Source organism: Asparagus officinalis, chromosome 2 (assembly GCF_001876935.1).
Source record: "Asparagus officinalis chromosome 2, Aspof.V1, whole genome shotgun sequence".
NCBI lineage: Eukaryota > Viridiplantae > Streptophyta > Magnoliopsida > Asparagales > Asparagaceae > Asparagus > Asparagus officinalis.
Window position 1 is genome coordinate 8,805,303 of NC_033795.1, and position 18,992 is coordinate 8,824,294.

Consider the following 18,992-nt stretch of genomic DNA (forward strand, 5'->3'; position numbering starts at 1 on the left):
AAATAATACCTCCGCAGATGAGATTGAGATCACCTAGCACACCGCCATCACTCCGTCGGTGTAGAAATGCATGTTTCCAATTCACTTGTGATAAACATGAGGAAAAAAGAGTACCGCGACATACACACAAGAACTTTAGAAATCTGCTCGAAGAGCTTAATACTCTTTATAGCAAACTCATTCTTTCCTAATTTATTAAGACTTTTTACAAGAAAAACCACTGATTACATCTCCAAAAGTATTGGGAAGTAAAGTACACCAGAACCCACACGAACATGGCACAAGTTAGTGAATACAGAGTGACCAACTGCTATATCAATTGATTTAGGTGTTTCTGCAGTGTTTGCAACTCAATGATTAATCCGGGTTCACCAGTTGTCCAAACAAGTTATAAGCACTCAGAGCAGGTTAACAGCCACCATTCGATAAAAAACCTTGCACGATCCCATTAGAAGTTTCTTCCTTTATATGGCATTTCCTGTAGAAGGAAGATCAAAAGTATGGTATGGAGATCCAAGCTCGATATTTAAATAAAAGAGTGCGTAATTCAATTCAAGGTAGTTTTAAGGAGAATGAATCACATGTGAATAAAAAAAGAACAAGAAAAAAGAATATTCAAGTAGAAATAGGAATTAAAAAATATGGCTATGCTAATACACAAACCATATTACTAAGTTAGAGAACTAGAAGTAACTTTTAGCAAAACATGCAACATTGCCAGTACCTGGGGCTAGGACCATGTATTGTATCCATGCACGAAAACAATATTCAATAATTCATTGCTTTTCCACATAAGAATAATATAAATCTGATAACTTGATCACTTTATTGCAAGTGAAACTACCGAAGGGCACAAACAACAGTATAACAGGAAATTTAAAAAAGTCAAATATCAAGAAGTGTTTGTTTTTCCGAAGTGCGTTCAATCGCCGGTGTGAACAGGTCAATTACACCCAGGAGACATACTCATTTGAGTAAGTGAGAAACTGTAGTCACATAAACAAATTTAGGCATCCACTTTCAGCTGGATTAGTTCCAGGCAGGGGTGGAAACAAACCAAACAATCAGTTTGTAAATTGTTTGAGATTTATCGGTTTATATTTGATTCGGTAGTTCATTAACACTAAATAAATAAGTTTTACTATTAAACTCATGACGAATAGAATTTAACCAAATGTATATTCAATTCGTTTGATTCAAACATTCGTCTAAAATTTCATCATTTATAATTGGTATTCTTGATATTATTACACGCATGATAATTGTATTTTCAACCCACTTACATTTTTCTATATCCTAAATTTGAGTGATTTAAAGAGTATTGAATCAGTTTTCTAACGAAATATTCAAATTAAATATATGCACACTATTATTATAAAGGGATTATTTTTAATTATAAACTTAAATACTATTTGAAAATTAAAATTATTTAACAAAATATATACACTTTAATATTCAACATATATTCGTGAATGTTCATGAATATTTGTCAAATACCGAGTATTCGAGTTCGATTATGGGAAACTTCGGAAATGAATATTTGGATTCGGATTCCAATTATAAAATTTTAAACAAACACAAATACGAACGCTTTAATATTCGATTTGATTAGGTTCATCTCCACCCCAAATTCCAGAGGGTTTTGGACTCGACTTCCAAAACCCCTTATCCATCCCTTTTGAATCTACGATTAAGAAAAAGATGTGTTACCTGAGCACTTTTGAATATCCATATGCATTGTTAACCATGCTTAGCTCTAAAAAGAAAGGATCTTGTCGATGAGGAAAACTCGATTAAAAGAATTAAGCAGTAACTTATGCTTCAAATCTAGGCAATTCGTCTAATGCATCATGTAAATCAAATAGCAACAAATAAAATCCAATATTTACTGACTGTACCCTGCTCACAGTCCAGTATATGATAAGTACCAAACCTCCTTTTCCATTTATAAAAGTGTCACAAAAAATCAGTAATCATGCAACTCTGAGACATTCATGTTAAAGCTCTACAACATGCACAACGGGGGCGAAAAGATACTTACTGTCTAATTAAGAGAAGAAAGTGAAAGCAACTAAAAGACTAAAGAATTACTTACAGGTGGATATGCCGGCATGTAATAAACAGGCCGAGGCTGCCCAAGCATCATCTGCTGCCCATACTGCAAATAATGATAAAATGATATTAGCAGCAAATGTATCAGGTAAACCAATTGTAAAGATATATCATGTTGCAGAAATGTGCAAGCTGAATCATATGCTCAAAATATGGGGAGTAATGCTACAGATAAAGAAGGACGGGATACCATTGGACCACTAGGATGGATATATGCCTGGGGAGACTGTAATTGTGCAGACTGTGAGTTGAAAACAGGCTGGTGCCCACCATATGAAGGTCCAATCTACAAAAATTATTTCATGTTAAAATACAGGCAGTAAAATGAAGGACATAGAATAAGCTGGAACCAAATTTTGGCTAGAGATAAAAGAGTATGACAAGCATGAAAAAAATGAGCTAAGTAAATGAAGGAATATGGATGAGAACAGTATCAATAATTGCATTTGTTTGACAGTAAACTGAAAAAAATATATATGAAATTCAGGCAAAAAAAGAACATACATCAATTAAATTGTATCTGATAAACATCACGGCTACTGATCCATAATTCTATTTAGCAAAATGGATCCTCATTTACGCATACAAAAAAAGCACTCATTGTTCATTTCTTACCTTATATCACACTAGAATTTAGATTTCCAAATAGGAAAGGATGGCAAATAAATTGATTTTTAAGCTATGCTAATCACCATTAGAAGTAAAATATCAAATGAAAGACATTAACTACTTAATTATACAGATAAAACAACACTAAATAGGTACATCTACCAAACAATAGTAATATGTAATGCAACTGTTTCATAACTGTTAGTATTGCTGATAGTACATTTTTGGTTTTTCTCAACAACAACAAAAAGAAAACCTTTTTGGTTCATGATCCTTTGAATTATGTGTTCAGGACTATTAGTCATCTTACATGGTATCAGCGCATTTGATTCCATAGTTTCTGGGCTCAAACCACGCCCTCTACAGAGAAAAAAGTATATGCTACGTCAAATATGAGAGAGAAACTATGTAGCATGTACACTCCATGGTTTGAAGTAATTTGATATGAAAGAGCAATAGAAGAGAGAGTAGGAATGCAAAATGTGTGTAATGGAAAATCTTTTTAAGTAGTACATGAACGCCAACAATGTGCCTACAGAAGCCTATAAAGCATTCTTGAACCCTTCGGACCATCTATTAAAACACTGTCAATGATATGCCAGAAAAATATAGGCGTTCAGAGGAAAGTAAAGACTAGAGTCAAATATACATATGAACAAACATTCAACACAAAATGCAGATAAATAAACTAAACTATAATGGTTATAATAGAATAATATATATATTGGTACAATACATAATGACAAATTTTCGTACAGTGCAGTCAAAACTCAAAAACTAGGAAAATAGAATAGAAAGAGACTGTAGTGTACCAACAAATGCAAAGTTGGATTGAGATCTTACCCCAACATTCATAGGTACACTGTGCACAGGTGGCACACCAGATATGTTACCACTATAGTAAAAAGCGCCTTCTGAGATTGGTACTTGAGGCCTAAATGAAGCTGTCGGCGTAAAGCTCTTGGCATTTGGATTGAGCTTAAATTCCTGATTCAAAAAAATAACAAAAGGAAGAAGCTGATCAACCATGGAAAAAAGTGATGTAAAAGTAGACCATATGTACATGCATATATATTGCACAGGATATACATGTGAGAGCTCAAGTGTCCTGTGTGGGGAGGGAGTGCTATATGTATGTGCATTTAGAATAAATTATTTCATTTTTTTCCTTTAATCTTTATATACACAATACAAGTACAGATAGATGGTATCCCTATATGGACATGTGCCTACAATCTTGACTTACATACATTAAAACACATATACATGGTAGTATTGTACATATGTAGAGCCTAAGTTGCACGGAAACAGGTACTGGTACTGGTGCGGGTACGGGACACGACAAAACTGTAAAATGTAGAGTACGGGGACACGGCTACATGTATATATTGAACTAATAATGTACATGAGATATATTTTTCCCGCTTCATGTGTCATTAGAATTAAAATTCCAATCACATTTTTAAGTTTCTTTTATCATATTAATTATCATAAATTGGAAACTACTCTTGTTTTCACTAGACATCCAAACGTCACATTATCTATATAGTTTTGAACTTGGGTATGGACTGAAATGAACAGGACTCATACCTAACTAGTTTCAAGGAACGGATTTGAAGTGTAAGCTATACGTCCAAGAAGTCTTTGACAAGTGTTTTGAATTAACACATATATCGTATAATTGAGTACATCCTGTAATAAATGCATGAATATATTCAAGAAGTGTTCATGAAGTTTGGGTACGGGAAGTGTCGGGTACGTGTCCGGTACGGGTACGGCTTTATTATAGAAGTATCAGGGTAACATAGTAGTATGTGTGTATGTGTGTAAATGTGTAAATCCTTAGGATGAGCATCACTCAACACTTACATATTGCATTCATAGTTATGTACATATGCTTGTAGTTGTGTATGCGTATATGTACGTACGACATATGCATGCATGCATGCATCTATACAGCATGACGCATGTCTATTCACAGAGAAACACACAATATAAGTGAATATATAATGTTGTTACCAAATGGACCCAGTAAGGTTGCCTATTGTACAACATTGAACAGTGAAAACACAAATGAGGAGGGTCCCAACAATATCAATCCTGAGAAAGGTTGTGGAGGGTCATGAATTTAAATGTAAAAAAAATACATTGCAGCCGCGAGTTCGGGGAAATCTTTCTGTGGTCAATATTACCCTTAGGTTTTTTTGAATATTATATTGTTATTCTAATCTATTCTAGTTATCTTATCTTCTTTGAATTGGTAACCAAATGATTTATTCTATTCATAATGAGAGTTAACATGTTATTGGATAAAATAGATATGTTTCATATAATTCAAATCCTTTACTTATTTCAGTTTGTAGAGAAATCTAAAAAACATATGCTAGCCAACACAAAGTTTTTGGATTTTTCTAAAAAATATTCTCTAAATTTTTTAAATTATAAAAAATACCCCTACAAATTCAAAATTTTATTAAAACATCTTGAAAATTATAAATTTTATTTATCTCAATTCAGTGAGAAATCTAAAAAATATATGCAAATCAGAAACTAAAAGTTTTTTGACTTTGGAGAAAATATCTTGTAAGTTTTAAAATTTACAAAAACACCCATAAAAATTTAAAATTTAAAATTTATAAAAAACATCTTGAAAATGTCAAACTTATAATCATACTAAAGACCTACAAATAAAACAAACCCCCAAAAATTATGGAATTTGCAATACACACTCTGAACTTTTTATAAATTATAAAATAAAACCCTTAAAATTGTAAAATTGACAAAAATACTGATAATTTCTGACCTAGCAGTACATTAAAAATATAGGAATTATAAATATTCCCTACATAATTTATAATTTATAGAAAACACCCTTATATAAATATTCCCTACATAATTTATAATTTATAGAAAACACCCTTAAAGTTTTAAAAATTACAAACAAATATTTAAAATTCAAAATATAATTTATAATTTATAGAAAACACCCTTAAAGTTTTAAAAATTACAAACAAATATTTAAAATTCAAAATATACAAAAAACACCCTAAATTTCAAATTCATTAGTAAATTAAAAGTATATGAAGTATTAATAGTCTATAAACAATTTATAATCTATAGAAAAGCCTTATAAGTTTAAAAAATTATAAAAAATCCTTAAAATTTATAATTTACAAAAAAACTCCATGAGAATTTCTAACCTATAGACACTAGAATGAATATGCAAAATTACTAACCACCCCTAGAAAATTAAAATTTTGCAAAAAATATCATTCATCATTCACCTTTTAAAAGTATAGGTTTAGGAAAAACTTTTAATGGTAAATATTACCCATAACTTTTTTTTGAAAAGAACATAACTAATTGAAAAACTATTAAATTTAAATTTATAAAAAATACCCTTAAAGTTTAGTACATTGCAAATTACCTCTTCAAAGTATGAAAACTTTTCAAAGTATGCAAAATATACAAATTTTAGAGTATTTTTTTACACTTTTCAAAACTTTTGAGGGTGTTTATTTTGTAGTTTTCTAAATTTTTATTGTGTTTTCAGTGTAATGCACATACATCAATTAATGATGATATTGAAGAATAAGTCATTCTTAAGTTTATTAAACCAAGTGTGCACATCACTATTCCTAGACAGTATAGTTTATATATGCAAAAATTTTCAGACAATCTATATAGTGGTTAAAAAGATTTTGATTTTAATGTACTATTTTTTACAAATTATATTTAATGTGAACCTACCGTATAATTTTGATAGTAGTCATTATAATTTTAAAATGTTTGATTGATTGACCATATACATATATAGACCATAGATTACTTTACTTTCTCACATGAGCTAACATTTGATGCTTAATAATTTAAATTATTACTTTTAAATTCAATATAAAGAGCAGTTCTGATAACATTTAATTATTTACCTACAGCATAATACAATCTCAATTCCTATTTTTTACTGGAGATTTATTCCATAGTTACGCGTATCAAATTAGTAACTAAAATAATAATTATTTATGTTTAAATTAGGATGATTGTAGTTGATCACTCACTATGAAATTTTTATGAAGATATATCTTACTTTCTATAGCTATTTGCACTGTTCATGTATATTTTATAAATTAGTCCCTAATTTGACATATTAAATTAATTTTCCTTTGTAAAAAATTTTTCTTTGATTTTTTGACTGTGTAATCAATTCTACAAATAGCAAACTACAATGTAAAGTTAACCTATTTTGTGGAACCCGACTTCTGGCTATAAGCATCGAGGTTTCCATATATATACTTTATAATTTATTAAAAAGGGTCATATAATCTTATATAATAAAAGTGATTTAATATTGAATAGTAATATCATTGTAATAATATCATTATTAGAAAAAATTATTCATGAATTAATATGCTCTTTACGATATATAAGCTATGCACTCTAAATTCTTATGTCTTTTATAGAGCCAAAAAATTTGAATACGAATCTCTAACATGTTACTCTCACAACAACAAAATCCACTTAGGAAATATGGATATTCTAGATGAGTTATGTATCCTATATACAATACAATTGTCACAGACAAGTGAATTATAATAGCATTTTGCATTCACATCATTTGGAGCAAGATTTGATAGGGACCTTGCATCAAAGAATTTTTTTTTTTTTTTTTGATATTTAGAGCACATGGCGAAATATATCATAATCTCCATGTTCTAATTTTTCATAAGAAAAAAATTCTTCATAATTTTAGTTTTTTTCTATGATACAGAGAATGAGCCATAAAATTAAATGACAATATTAGATAATATAAATATGAGAATATCAACTAAAAGTTAACATGAATATGAGTCAAACCACAACTAAAAGTTTAATGGACATATTGCAAGTAAATTCATATGCAAAATTCTTTTACGAATTGAATGATCACCCATCTTTTAAAGACTTCAAGATACTAATAAATAGAGATGTTGTGTTAAATTAATATGTTTATAACTCATAAATAGTAGACCACGTAGCCACAGTCTTGGTTGAAGGAAACAATGACAATATTTTATTTGAGAGAGATTAGTGAGTTGATCAATCCCACAAAAAACTTTATTTTTATCAATTTAAATAATCATGATATTCAACCACGTGCATTGCACATGTATCTCAACTCATGATATTCAACCGCGTGCATTGCACGTGCATCTCATCTAGTGTGTGTGTGTGTGTGTGTGTGTGTGTGTGTGTATATATATATATATATATATAGAGAGAGAGAGAGATTAATGGGTATCCTTGTCATAGGAGGGGATTTCCTCCTTGACGCCTCTAAAATCACATGATTGAGCGACATTGTGGATGATCCGCTCCGTTGAACTTGATCTATATATTCTAAAACCCCAACACACCAAGTTTGGGGTGAACCCGTCGTCGTTTGACCCTTCATCCACTCGTATCAATTTTAACGGTTTTGAATGAATAGAACTTTTCACATGGCTCGATGGAGGGTCAAACAACGGATTTACCCCAAACTTGGTGTGTTGGGGTTTTAGAATATGTAGATCAAGTTTAACGGAGCGGATCATCCATACACGCAGATGTAATACCTGTATAAGATTCCCAAAAAAACATGCCAATTTTTTGACACAGACACCTCACGTGTGTAATCCCATGAAACCAGTGACTAACATGACAATCACGCAAAATATTATTATTTTTGGTTGCAATGCTATTTTGCATTTACATATGCCCTATGACCCCTTTCTCAGTCAGGATCACCTAGTATGGCAATGGTGTAACAATAGGCAACCTACGTGAGTCCATCTGGCTACTGCAAAGAGCTTGCATTAAATATGGATATTCACATGTATGTATGTGCAAGATGTAAGCATAATTTGAGTATATATGTCAACTCCAGAGCTCATAAACATACTTAAGCATTAATGTTCACAACTGACATGTATGTACGTGCAAGATACATGCATAATTTGAGTATACATGTCAACTCCAGAGTTCATAAAATAACATACTCTAGCATTAGGATTCAACGTTGACTTTTCGGAGGACAATGATCCAATGGAGGAACTTGGAGATAGGCCAGATCCACTTGAAACTGAGCCAGCAGCAATACGATCAGAAGTAGATGACAAAGCAGTTCTAGATCGATGGGAGTGATCGACAGCTTCAATAGCAACAGATGTGCAATCAGAAGCTTCACCAATAGAGCGTTTAACATCTTGACTAGAAGCGGAAGCAATAGATGCAACAGTACTGGAACAAGACTTCTCAGCATCAGCTGAGGATTGTGTCACTGCAAAATATGTAGCGGTACAAGTAAGAAAATGCAGGCCTAGTGTAAATATCTAAATACAGCAGAGAATAAAAAGGACTAGAGCCAAGAAAACATGACCATTTACAAGAATACAATGACCCGTATGTATAAACACATCATGAAAAATTATAAATTGATAACAACTATAGACTTAGTGCATCCAAAATAATTGAATGTCCCTCAGTTATGATCAGTAAAAATGCAGACAAATGCTTATGTAACTAAAGTATCTGGAAAACCTCTTATTCCTGTTTTATTTCAGAAAAATATCATAATACGCATATGTTCATTTGCATGAAATAAATAAAAGCTATTTATATCATAACGAACAGAGTTTTCTCCAATAATAGATAAAAGACCCATATACTGTAAACCAAGAAATCAAGATTTGTACTATGAAGCAAATGGACAGAAATGTCATGATTGTGTTAGATTATCCACTAACCCTCATCTTGTGATGCTTGAGCCTTTTCAGGTGCCTGTACAAGGTAAAAAGATCAGTCAGTTGAAAGAAAAGATGGCTATGGTAGATAAAACAGTCGTATACATGTAATAAAAGGAGAATACAGAGACTTGAGAATTCACTTACAGTCCTCTTAATGCACTCATTGAAGATGTTCTTTTCTTTATCTTCATTTTTTGTCTGCTTCTCATGCAACCTAAACAGATTTTTTTCCAGATTAGATCCAATGATAACATATAAAGGGTCCTGAATACATTCCTGTAATAAAATGCTATCAACGTGTCATTTCAAGCCTAGAGGGCACATATAACAATAAAGTAGCAGAACTAAAAACCTGCTCTTGTCATTGACAGCTTGGGGCTTCTGGCCAACAATGTCAGCAGAAGGTATGTTGTCATCTTTGGAACCAAAACCAAAATGACGTGCATCTTTATCATAATGAATCTCAGCAGGAGCTTCCGCATTCTGCGCATCATAATACAAATTTAAAATTAATAAAATTTTTAAAGTAGTCATTCCACATTGTGGTGTCAAATGTGTGAGCTGCAAGGTTTGTCTAGCTGGCATAACAGGCAGAATCTGCACGAAGCAAGCATGGATGTCCTCATTCATGAACGTATGTCCTTGAAAAAACAAACCTTGCTTATGCTACTAATTAACAGAAGATATTGATGAACAATCTGAAAAGCTTTAGTTTGACATGATGTCATAGCAGAAAATCCCAACCAACAGAAATGCATCAAATAACTGTAAATGAACTGCAATGTTTCAGATCGACCCTCTCTATGACTCATGAAGAAAAGTTCCATTGTATGGTTATTGGTTGTGATATTTATTTGCTCGATTACTACACCATGATAACACAACCGGAGATCTAAACTAAAATTTGATAAATCCATAGTATCATACTACCATTCCAGAACTGAGATGCGCATCACTCGAATGTGAACATGTCAAGGAAAAATGCAACAGTAAACCTCCAAATACATACCCAAAAAGGACAAAATAGACAAGGTCAATACCATAGACGAACATGTAGGTGATGTATGGGCCTCCTCGACGAGTTTACTTCTGGAGATATCAGAAAATGATTTGGGAACTGTAGAGCCATTTGAGCTACCAAAGTTTTCAGTACTGTAGTTGTTAGGTATTTGATCATCCATCTCCCTCTGTACTGCAGAATATTTAATTTCCTCATCAACATCGAAATCTTCATCAAATTGGATGCCTCTTTCCTGTTGAATGGATCAGCACAAAACCATAATATACCTAAGTCACATGTTATAGAAGAATATATGTAGATATGATAGAAGCTTCACCTCAGCTAAGTGTAGGTCCCGGGTGTCCTCTCCTTCAATTTCTCTGGCTATTCTTGTAGCTTCTCTTTCTAATTCTCTCGTCCGGGGACCTCTCTCGAGCTTTGTTGTGTAAAGTTCCTCATCAAACGTACTCTTCACTCCAAATAGAGTTTCGTTTGTCTGAAACTGATCCCAATTCCTGCGTAAAATTAACAACAGTCAAGCAAAGTTAGAGCAACTTGGTGGATTCATAGGATCTCAACCAGGTCAAACTTAAAATGGAGAATTATGGATTTGAACTAGCTGAATATTGACCAAGATGAAGAGGAAGAAAGTCAAGAAGGAACACTTTGCACAAATAAAGACAGCTTAGACATTACTCATCAATATCTGCTTATCCAACAAGATAAGGTTGCTTATGCATCGGGACAATAAACCATGAGTGGTCTAAGAAAATGGAGCAAAGTTAACAACCAGCAATTGTGCAACCATGGAACTGGTGCCAACTGCCAAATTACTAGCAAAGCAATGGACAATGTAAGGGTTTGACGTAAAATCAAGGTCAGTGGCGGGGAGAGACAACTACTCTTTTGGTTATCCAGTAAAGGATCACACAACTGAAGAGTAAAACTCCAATGATCTGAACTCTTAAACAGACTGGATGAAGACGACTAATAATGGAGAGCAAACTGTAAGAAGACTACAGGAGCTTTAACTTGGACATCCTAAGTATAAAAAATGTGCTAGAGGAGAGAAGAAATTAACAATGAACCACATTTTAGATAAAAAGCTAATGGGAAGGACTAGAAGAAAGGCAATATATAAATAAAACATTAAATAGTCAACAAAGAAATCTTGCAACGGCAATATACCTAACAAAATAATATTACTCTAATGAAGGACTAGAAGAAAGTCTACATAACCCACCTGTTCCAAGTTCCATCAAATATATCTTCCAGTTCAGGACATTCCGGATCATCTGCATCAGGAGTCCAGCGTTCCAGCTCCCTCTCCGCCTCTAGATGATGAGAGTGGGATATTGCTGAGTCTATCATGAGATCCTTGCGTTTATCACGAGGATGTGCATTTGAGAATTCCTCGATATTCAAAGGTGCATCCTGCAAATTATTTACAAATGTTATGACACCTTACAGGAAACACCACCAACAAATGTAGAAAATGACTTCCATCAGTAAGACTCGTGAAACTAATAGTGGAAAGAGATCATTCACTTGGTTTAAAGTTACTAATATGTATGAAACAAATACATCTTAGGAAAGAGCTTAAAAATAAATAGCATCGCAGAAGAAGAGTTAACATCCTATGATTCAAGTTCTGTATATGTAAGAATCAACATAAATCAATATGATAGTAGAACCTCTGCTACAACTTGAACAAGATCTTTTGCTTGTATAATCATATCCATAGGCTTTTTTACGGTCTCAGGGACAGGCTTATGTCCTTTGACAGAACCATCCTTAATCACTTGAGCCATCTTCAAAACAATTGCTGCAAGTAGAAACAGATAATTAGGGAATGGTTGATGACCAAAAAAAAAAAAAACATCACTAAAACAGCAACTGATGCTGCAGGTACATAGAAGTTATGAATTGGTCGCCACACCACTAGCAAAATAAGCAACACACAGAAAGGACCTGGAACATACAAAAATCTTTTTCAGCATTCGTCGCGTGAAATATTCCAGAGATAATAGACCCATTCCTCACATGGACTTCCACACGGAGGCCAATAAGATATGAGATGACATATATCAACCGATCGCGAGAAGGATTTATTACACTTCCTGATTTTCCTCCATTTTCTAAGCATGCACAAAAGAAGTGTTAGACTACGAAATAAAAACACATCGATGAGAAGTTTCAACCATTACCTGCAGTACCCAAGCTGCTAGAGGCTACCTTCCCAGTATGCATTTTACTCTCAGCCTTGGGGCCTATCTCTCTATCACCTTTTCGACGACCATAGCCATTGACAGAAGATCTAGGATGTGCACTCTGCTGTAGATTCATCTTGGCTTTCAAATTCTCCTTAAGAGGAAAAAAGGAAGCCTTCTTAGTTTTTTTTTCTTAAATGTATCTAGATTTTCTGAAGAAAATTCCTACAGTTTGAAGGAATCCCGAAGTTAAGAAAAAAAGATGTGAATATTTTCTATGCTTAAAAAAAGGCAAGATCAAGTGTCCAGTAAAGACTACATCATAATTTACCCAAAACGGGAAGGTTATGAAAACTTTGTAAGTTCTATCAAAGCATCAATAAAAGAGCTGGCCTCTCCCTATTTTTTATTAAGAAATAATAGACTCCTATCATCCAACATAAGAATTAATAAGGTTCTAGATTCACTTAACAGAAGATTTATTCCCAGAAAAAACAGAAACTAGAAATATGACTGTGTGCAAAATCTTAAAATCTCTGCCACTACACCAAAACTTCAATGTTGTGGTGAGGGTTGAGGGCTATAAGATTATACTCTAACATGCCCTACATGTGGAGGGTCTTTTCATGTGCCGAACACACAAAGCAGTATCTTTTTGCAAAATCCTCTTTAGGAACTTATGGCCGGCAAGATTCGAAACTAGGTTTCCCCCATACCATATCAAAGTTTCCTGCCATTGCAACCAAAATTCCGAAGTTATGGTCAGAGTTGAGGGTTATAGGCTACGTTAACTGGGTACTTCTATTATAAAGCCGTACCCGTATCTGACATGTAGCCAACACTTATCCGTATCCAAACTTCTCAAACACTCCTTGGGACACTCCTTGTATATACGCATACATTTACCCAGACATGTACTCAATTATCAGATAAATGTTTTAATTTAAAATACTTGTCATACACTTCTTGGTCATACATCCTACGCTTCATGTCCATTTCTTGAAATTTGTCATGGGTCTGATTGTTTCAGCCCACATCCAAGTTTAAAATTATGATTTAAAAGCATGGTGTGATAGTCTAGTTAAAAACGAGCGCTTTTAATCCACATAATAAAAGAAACTTAAAAATATGATAAGAATTTAAATTCAAATAGAACGAATTGAAAAATAATAAAGATCTCATGTAAATTATTAATTCCAATATGTATGTATAGTCGTGTCCCCACACTTACATTTCACAAATTTGCCGTGCTTTGTATGCATACCCGCACCACTACCAGTACGCTTATCCATTTCCATGCAACTTAGGTCATAGGTATATATTTTAACATACAATAGTTGAGTCAAAAAAATACCTCTTCTAAGTAACTATGTCCATATCAAAGTAAGGTGTGAGGTTTTTATGACTACCCTGTAACATTGTGTAGTGCATCAACTTCAACAATCTGGGCTGTATACAACTACCGCACATTGCAGATATGGATGGAAATCTCAGTACTATTCTTCTAAAGGGAAAGTTGAAGAAAGACATACTTAAATATAGCAAGAGAGAAGTATCTAATGCAGTAATGTGCAATGCATTTGTCAGATAAACATAATTTACACCTTATTTAGTTCAAATGTAAAGGTTTTCGTAGCTTGTACATTTCTTAAATATGATATATTCAATATTGTAAACAAGTCGGGAAAAGCATAAGAAGGGCAAGTGACCTAACCGCAAACTTGTAAAACTACAAAACACCTATGTATAACAATAGCAACGAGTACCTATGTACATTAGTAACCTCCTATCTATAGATGATAGAAGAGCCCTTCTCATCCAAGCCGCTAGAAACGCAGGCACCACCGGCTTGTTTATGCACTTATCTTCTATGAAAATGCATTTTACTACTTTATGTAATAAGGTACATATTCTTTGACCAACATCTGACTAAAATGAAAAACTGGAGCTAGGTGTTGAGATACTATGAGAATGAGCATACAAGAACCTCAAATGCTGTACATTATGCATCGAAACTGTAGCAATTTCACGGGTCAAACTGCCATTTTGACTTCCATGAAGTAAACCCTTAGGTCCCTCACTATAACTTCAACTACTTTAACTCCATAATGACAATAAACTTTTTTTTTAAGGCTGAGTTAATAACTTGTCTTGTCACTTGTAATCCACAGTACAAACATACCAATTTCGCGGAAAAAAAACCGAATCTTTCAGTATCCGATGAGGAGTACATACAAAATCAATTACCTCTAAACCTGCGTTCATCCACAAAGCGCCACTAAAATCCGCTTTCTGAACACTGCATGAAGAAAGAATTTCATTAAGTAATCGATTTCAAACCTTAATTTCTACTCGTTTACTGAATCTAATTCCAGTATAGGAGCCCAAAAGCCTAATTTGTCATGGGAAGAGAAATCATCAAACCCTAGATATGGAGAAGCTCGGAGTTCGAAACTCGAAGTCAGAGCTGAAGTGAATCAAGCTTGAGCAGCGATTTTTGGCGAGATCTGACGAGAGATTTGATTGGAGAACGCTCTCTCTGGATTTTGGGCGAATTCGGAGATTGAAGCAGAAGATCGATTACCTTCGGGATCTCTAGTTTTCTGATGCCCGAAACGGACTCAAATTTGCGACCGGGTGACACCCAAACCCGATGACTTTGGGCCGGGCCGCATGGGCTTTATATCTAGATTTAGGGATGGGAGTACTGTAGACATAAAAAATAGGTTTTGATAGTATCCACGTTCAGTTCTTTTTCTTTTTCTTTTTTTTAACTAGCAACACAAAAATATATATTGTTGATGTCAGTTATCAAACAAGGATTAATTTGCAGGTTTGAGGAGTGATTAAAGTCCTCTAACTCCTTTTGATGTGTGGCTTGGGGTTTGATGTTCTTCCCTGCACAACAAAGAACTTGTAAGAGGACGGAGCTAGCTTCTCCGATTGTTCATCCGATGATCAAGTCAATAGATGATCTTGGGTGGGAAAAATATAGGGTTAGCTATTCGTTGTGTAAAAGAGACCAGAGACTTACATCATGCAGTACCTTTCCTTTTTATAGTGGATGTAAGAGGCAATAATGTAACTTGACCTGAGTCCAGTTAGATAGCTGAGTAGGCAGAAAGCTGATAGGTGTTGGTCGCTGGTGAAGATGGGTCATCTAGGTGGTAAGTGCCAAGCAACAACAGCTACTTGATGTTGATGATAACCTGATAAGTCATAAAGACTTCGTTGACTAAAGCAATAATGACTTTGTCAGAGCAGTTAATGTTAGGACAGGCGGCTGTCGGCGTAGGGTTCGAGAAAACTACTAACTCTTTTAGTCGTCCAGCTGATGGTCGACTACAACTAGTGACGGATGCTACAACGGGCATGCTGTGGTGTTCACTCACCCAAGATATAGTATTTGCGAAATGATACGATAAGAGCCTTAAGCAAAACAAGCTCAACCCTTTGGCCGACTCCCACAGTCATCTCTCAGCCTTAGGGGAAAGAAAGATCTAGTCAACTCTCAAGAGTTCTAGGCACAACGACTCCTAAGTCGAATATCAAGACATCGTCTCTTTATTAAGGGATAAACCCAAGGCACAATTACAGAGATCTCGGCCCCACTGACTCGTCAAGCCGGCACCCTGGTGTCGACACAAGAGGCGATAATAGCCGATACAAGAGATCCTGACATGCCTGATGAGTCGACATCTTTATACCGAGTCAAAAGGCGATTATTAAGCTGAGATAAGATGTCGTTTCGCCCAGTCGAACAGACCGACACTCCTAAGTCGATATGAAAGACGGTGCTGGTCGACCTTCTTATCAAGGACGACCCTATTTAAGGCAGTTGACCACTCACTGGGCATTCCTCATAGACAACTTAAGGGACGTTCCCTGCTGACGATTAAGTTGAGGACTCGGCCCTGGCCTCAAACCTCTCCCCCGGAGTAAATGTCGACATCTCAGTCCACCTCGAACAAGTCTTATCCAGATATTGGCCTGACAATTCTCCATGACTTGTCAGCTCAATCACTTCCCAAAAAATACGAAGATACATTCTCCCGTAATGAAATGACTTCCTCTCCAGTCGTCAGTCGACACTTGTAAAACGAGGGACGATTCAGTATGCCCACGTGCCCTCTGTCATGCTCGCAAGTTACTTCTCGGATATCACAGAGACGCGATCTCCCATGCTAAGATGACTTATCTTCCTGTCACCGGTCGACACTTGTAAAGAGAGGGATGACTCATCTTCCAGCTCACGCTTTGTCACCGCCATTCCGTATGGCCGAAATGACCAATCTACAACGGACACCCACGCTATATATGAAAGTTGTTCACCATCAGAAAAGGGGAGGGGAGGTAACTTAATCTAACCCAACAAACAACTCTAGGAGCAATCTAAATCTTCCCCTCGATCCAATCTAGGAGATGATAATCTCTAATGCACATAGCATAAGAACACATAGTTTTATACTCTACTCAAGCTCATGTTTATCAACTAACTTAATCGTCGGAGGAACCACGGGGGGACCGGTCCCCGTCCTCTCACGAGTTATTTTTTTTTGTGCAGCGCGGACATCAGACCCTCATTCAATAACTAGACGTAACCAGACATAAAGTCAAAGAAAGGAGCGGGCCCTCCATCATCCTTCATCATCCCGCAACAATCCTCTTCTGGATTAATTGGCTGTTTGTCTCGAGCATCAACAGGGCCGAGTGGGGTTATTCGCGAGGGTAATTGGTCGGGGTTGGACGACAATTACCGCATTTTGACTCGGTCACGCGAGATGTTAGCCAAACAGTGGGTCGAGCCGGGTTGCACGAGGAACCAATTGAAGGGTTGGCCGAATAGTACCGCCTTTGTCTCGTTAGGCGAGATGTCGATCAAACAGTGGGCTGACCCGGGTTGCATGAAGAACCAATTGAAGGGTTGGTCAAGTAGTACTGCATTTTGTCTCGATTACGTGAGATGTCAATCTATTAAGTCGGCCATGCAGATGCCAAGATTATCTTGATTTTGAATTAGTTGTATTAGGTATAATATAAGACACGTGTCGACTGTTCTGTGAAGATTAATACTTAGTTACTTTTAGGGGTATTACATATATATATTTCTCACTTATTTCTCAGGGGGGCTTAAAGAATTTTAGGCAACTAGATAAAAAAGAGGTTAAGTAATTTTAACCTGATTTGTATTGGCAGAACTTTTAGCTGCATAGATTTAAATAAGGGTTAATTTCACAAATTTCTGAATTTTAGGTGTAGGGTGTTGTAGGTTACCCCTAGAATTTATTTATCTCATACCTTTAGCTAAACTTGGAAGTTTCTCAAAATACTTCTTAACATCAGCATTTCTCATCGGACCACTCTATCTATAATTTACATTATTTTTTTTGGAAAAAAACTATCAATTGAGAGGAAGGGGCGTTTTGTCTATAAAAAACAAACGCCTCAATTTTGAAAAAAAAATCCTCTCTCATTGACTTTTTTGTTATTTGTAAATTATAGGTATAAGGTCCAGTGAAAGAAAGTATGAAGTTTAGAGATTTTGTAAGACACCCCTCAGTTTAAAGAGAGTTTTGTGCGATTTATATAATAAAAAAAGGTTAAAGAGGGTTTTGTGATATTAGAAAAAAAGTTTAAGAGGATATAAGTAAGTTCTCCTCAAAGTTCAAGAGGCTTGCGAAACTAACCCTAAGATTTGAGGGACTAATATGGAGTTACTATGGAGGGCTTTATACTTTTAAAATAACCCTTTAAAATTTAGAGATTTTTTATGTATACTTCTCAAATATTTTATATTTATAATATTTCTCTATAAATCTTGATATTTGTGAAATTACCCCGGGACTCGCATATTAAGTCTTTTTATCCGTTCGACTTAACAATGCTTACTTCTAAAAAGGGCAATGCCAAAATTTTTAATAATTGTCAATATGTTTGCTACATTTCACATTTTGAAAAATTAAAATTGTTAGGCAGAGGGATAGAAAAAAAACCAACATGACAAAATCGGAGACCAATTTAAAATATCAAAGATGTGGAGGGTATTTTACTAATTTGAAAGATGTAAAGGTTATGCAAAAATCTCCAAAATTGATCGCTGGATTTTTCACTTTAAAATTTTTGATTACTCGAAAGAAACAAAATAAGGACAAATTTTCAAAACAATCCCGTTTACAATAATAATCACAAAAGACCCATTTTTAACTTATTTTCCAGACCCGTGAAGTTTAATAAAGCTTACTAAACTTCATGGGAGTTCAACTCCCGTAAAGTTTCGAAAATTTATTTTCAGAAACTGAC

The 18,992-nt window shown here is 34.6% G+C and overlaps 1 protein-coding gene across 3 annotated transcripts; it reads right to left on the bottom strand.

Annotated features, from left to right (window-relative positions):
• LOC109830152 (polyadenylate-binding protein-interacting protein 4) lies at positions 122-15,330 on the bottom strand. Of its 3 annotated transcripts, none has more exons than XM_020397321.1 (16): positions 15,117-15,330; positions 14,940-14,991; positions 12,690-12,843; positions 12,465-12,620; positions 12,177-12,307; positions 11,726-11,916; positions 10,820-10,997; positions 10,523-10,735; positions 9,835-9,965; positions 9,627-9,696; positions 9,483-9,516; positions 8,736-9,016; positions 3,565-3,708; positions 2,303-2,398; positions 2,096-2,158; positions 122-478 (listed from the first exon to the last, which is right to left on the bottom strand). In XM_020397321.1, the coding sequence occupies exons 2-16, from the start codon at positions 14,955-14,957 to the stop codon at positions 449-451; spliced, it is 1,890 nt and encodes a 629-aa protein (XP_020252910.1). In that variant the 5' UTR covers positions 14,958-14,991; positions 15,117-15,330; the 3' UTR covers positions 122-448. The 3 variants fall into 3 exon arrangements, with proteins under 3 accessions (XP_020252910.1, XP_020252909.1, XP_020252908.1); XM_020397320.1 differs by having other exon boundaries at positions 12,690-12,846; XM_020397319.1 differs by having other exon boundaries at positions 12,690-12,846; positions 14,928-14,991.

Excerpts from the sequence above, each read along its gene's own strand:
- LOC109830152 (XM_020397319.1), bottom strand. The coding sequence starts at position 14,957 with ATGAACGCAGGTTTAGAGGTAATTGATTTT. Across the intron at positions 12,847-14,927 it reads GTTTAGAGGTAATTGATTTT|GAGAATTTGAAAGCCAAGAT; the intron begins GTATGTACTCCT and ends TTTCCTCTTAAG. Across the intron at positions 11,917-12,176 it reads TTGTTCAAGTTGTAGCAGAG|GATGCACCTTTGAATATCGA; the intron begins GTTCTACTATCA and ends AATAATTTGCAG.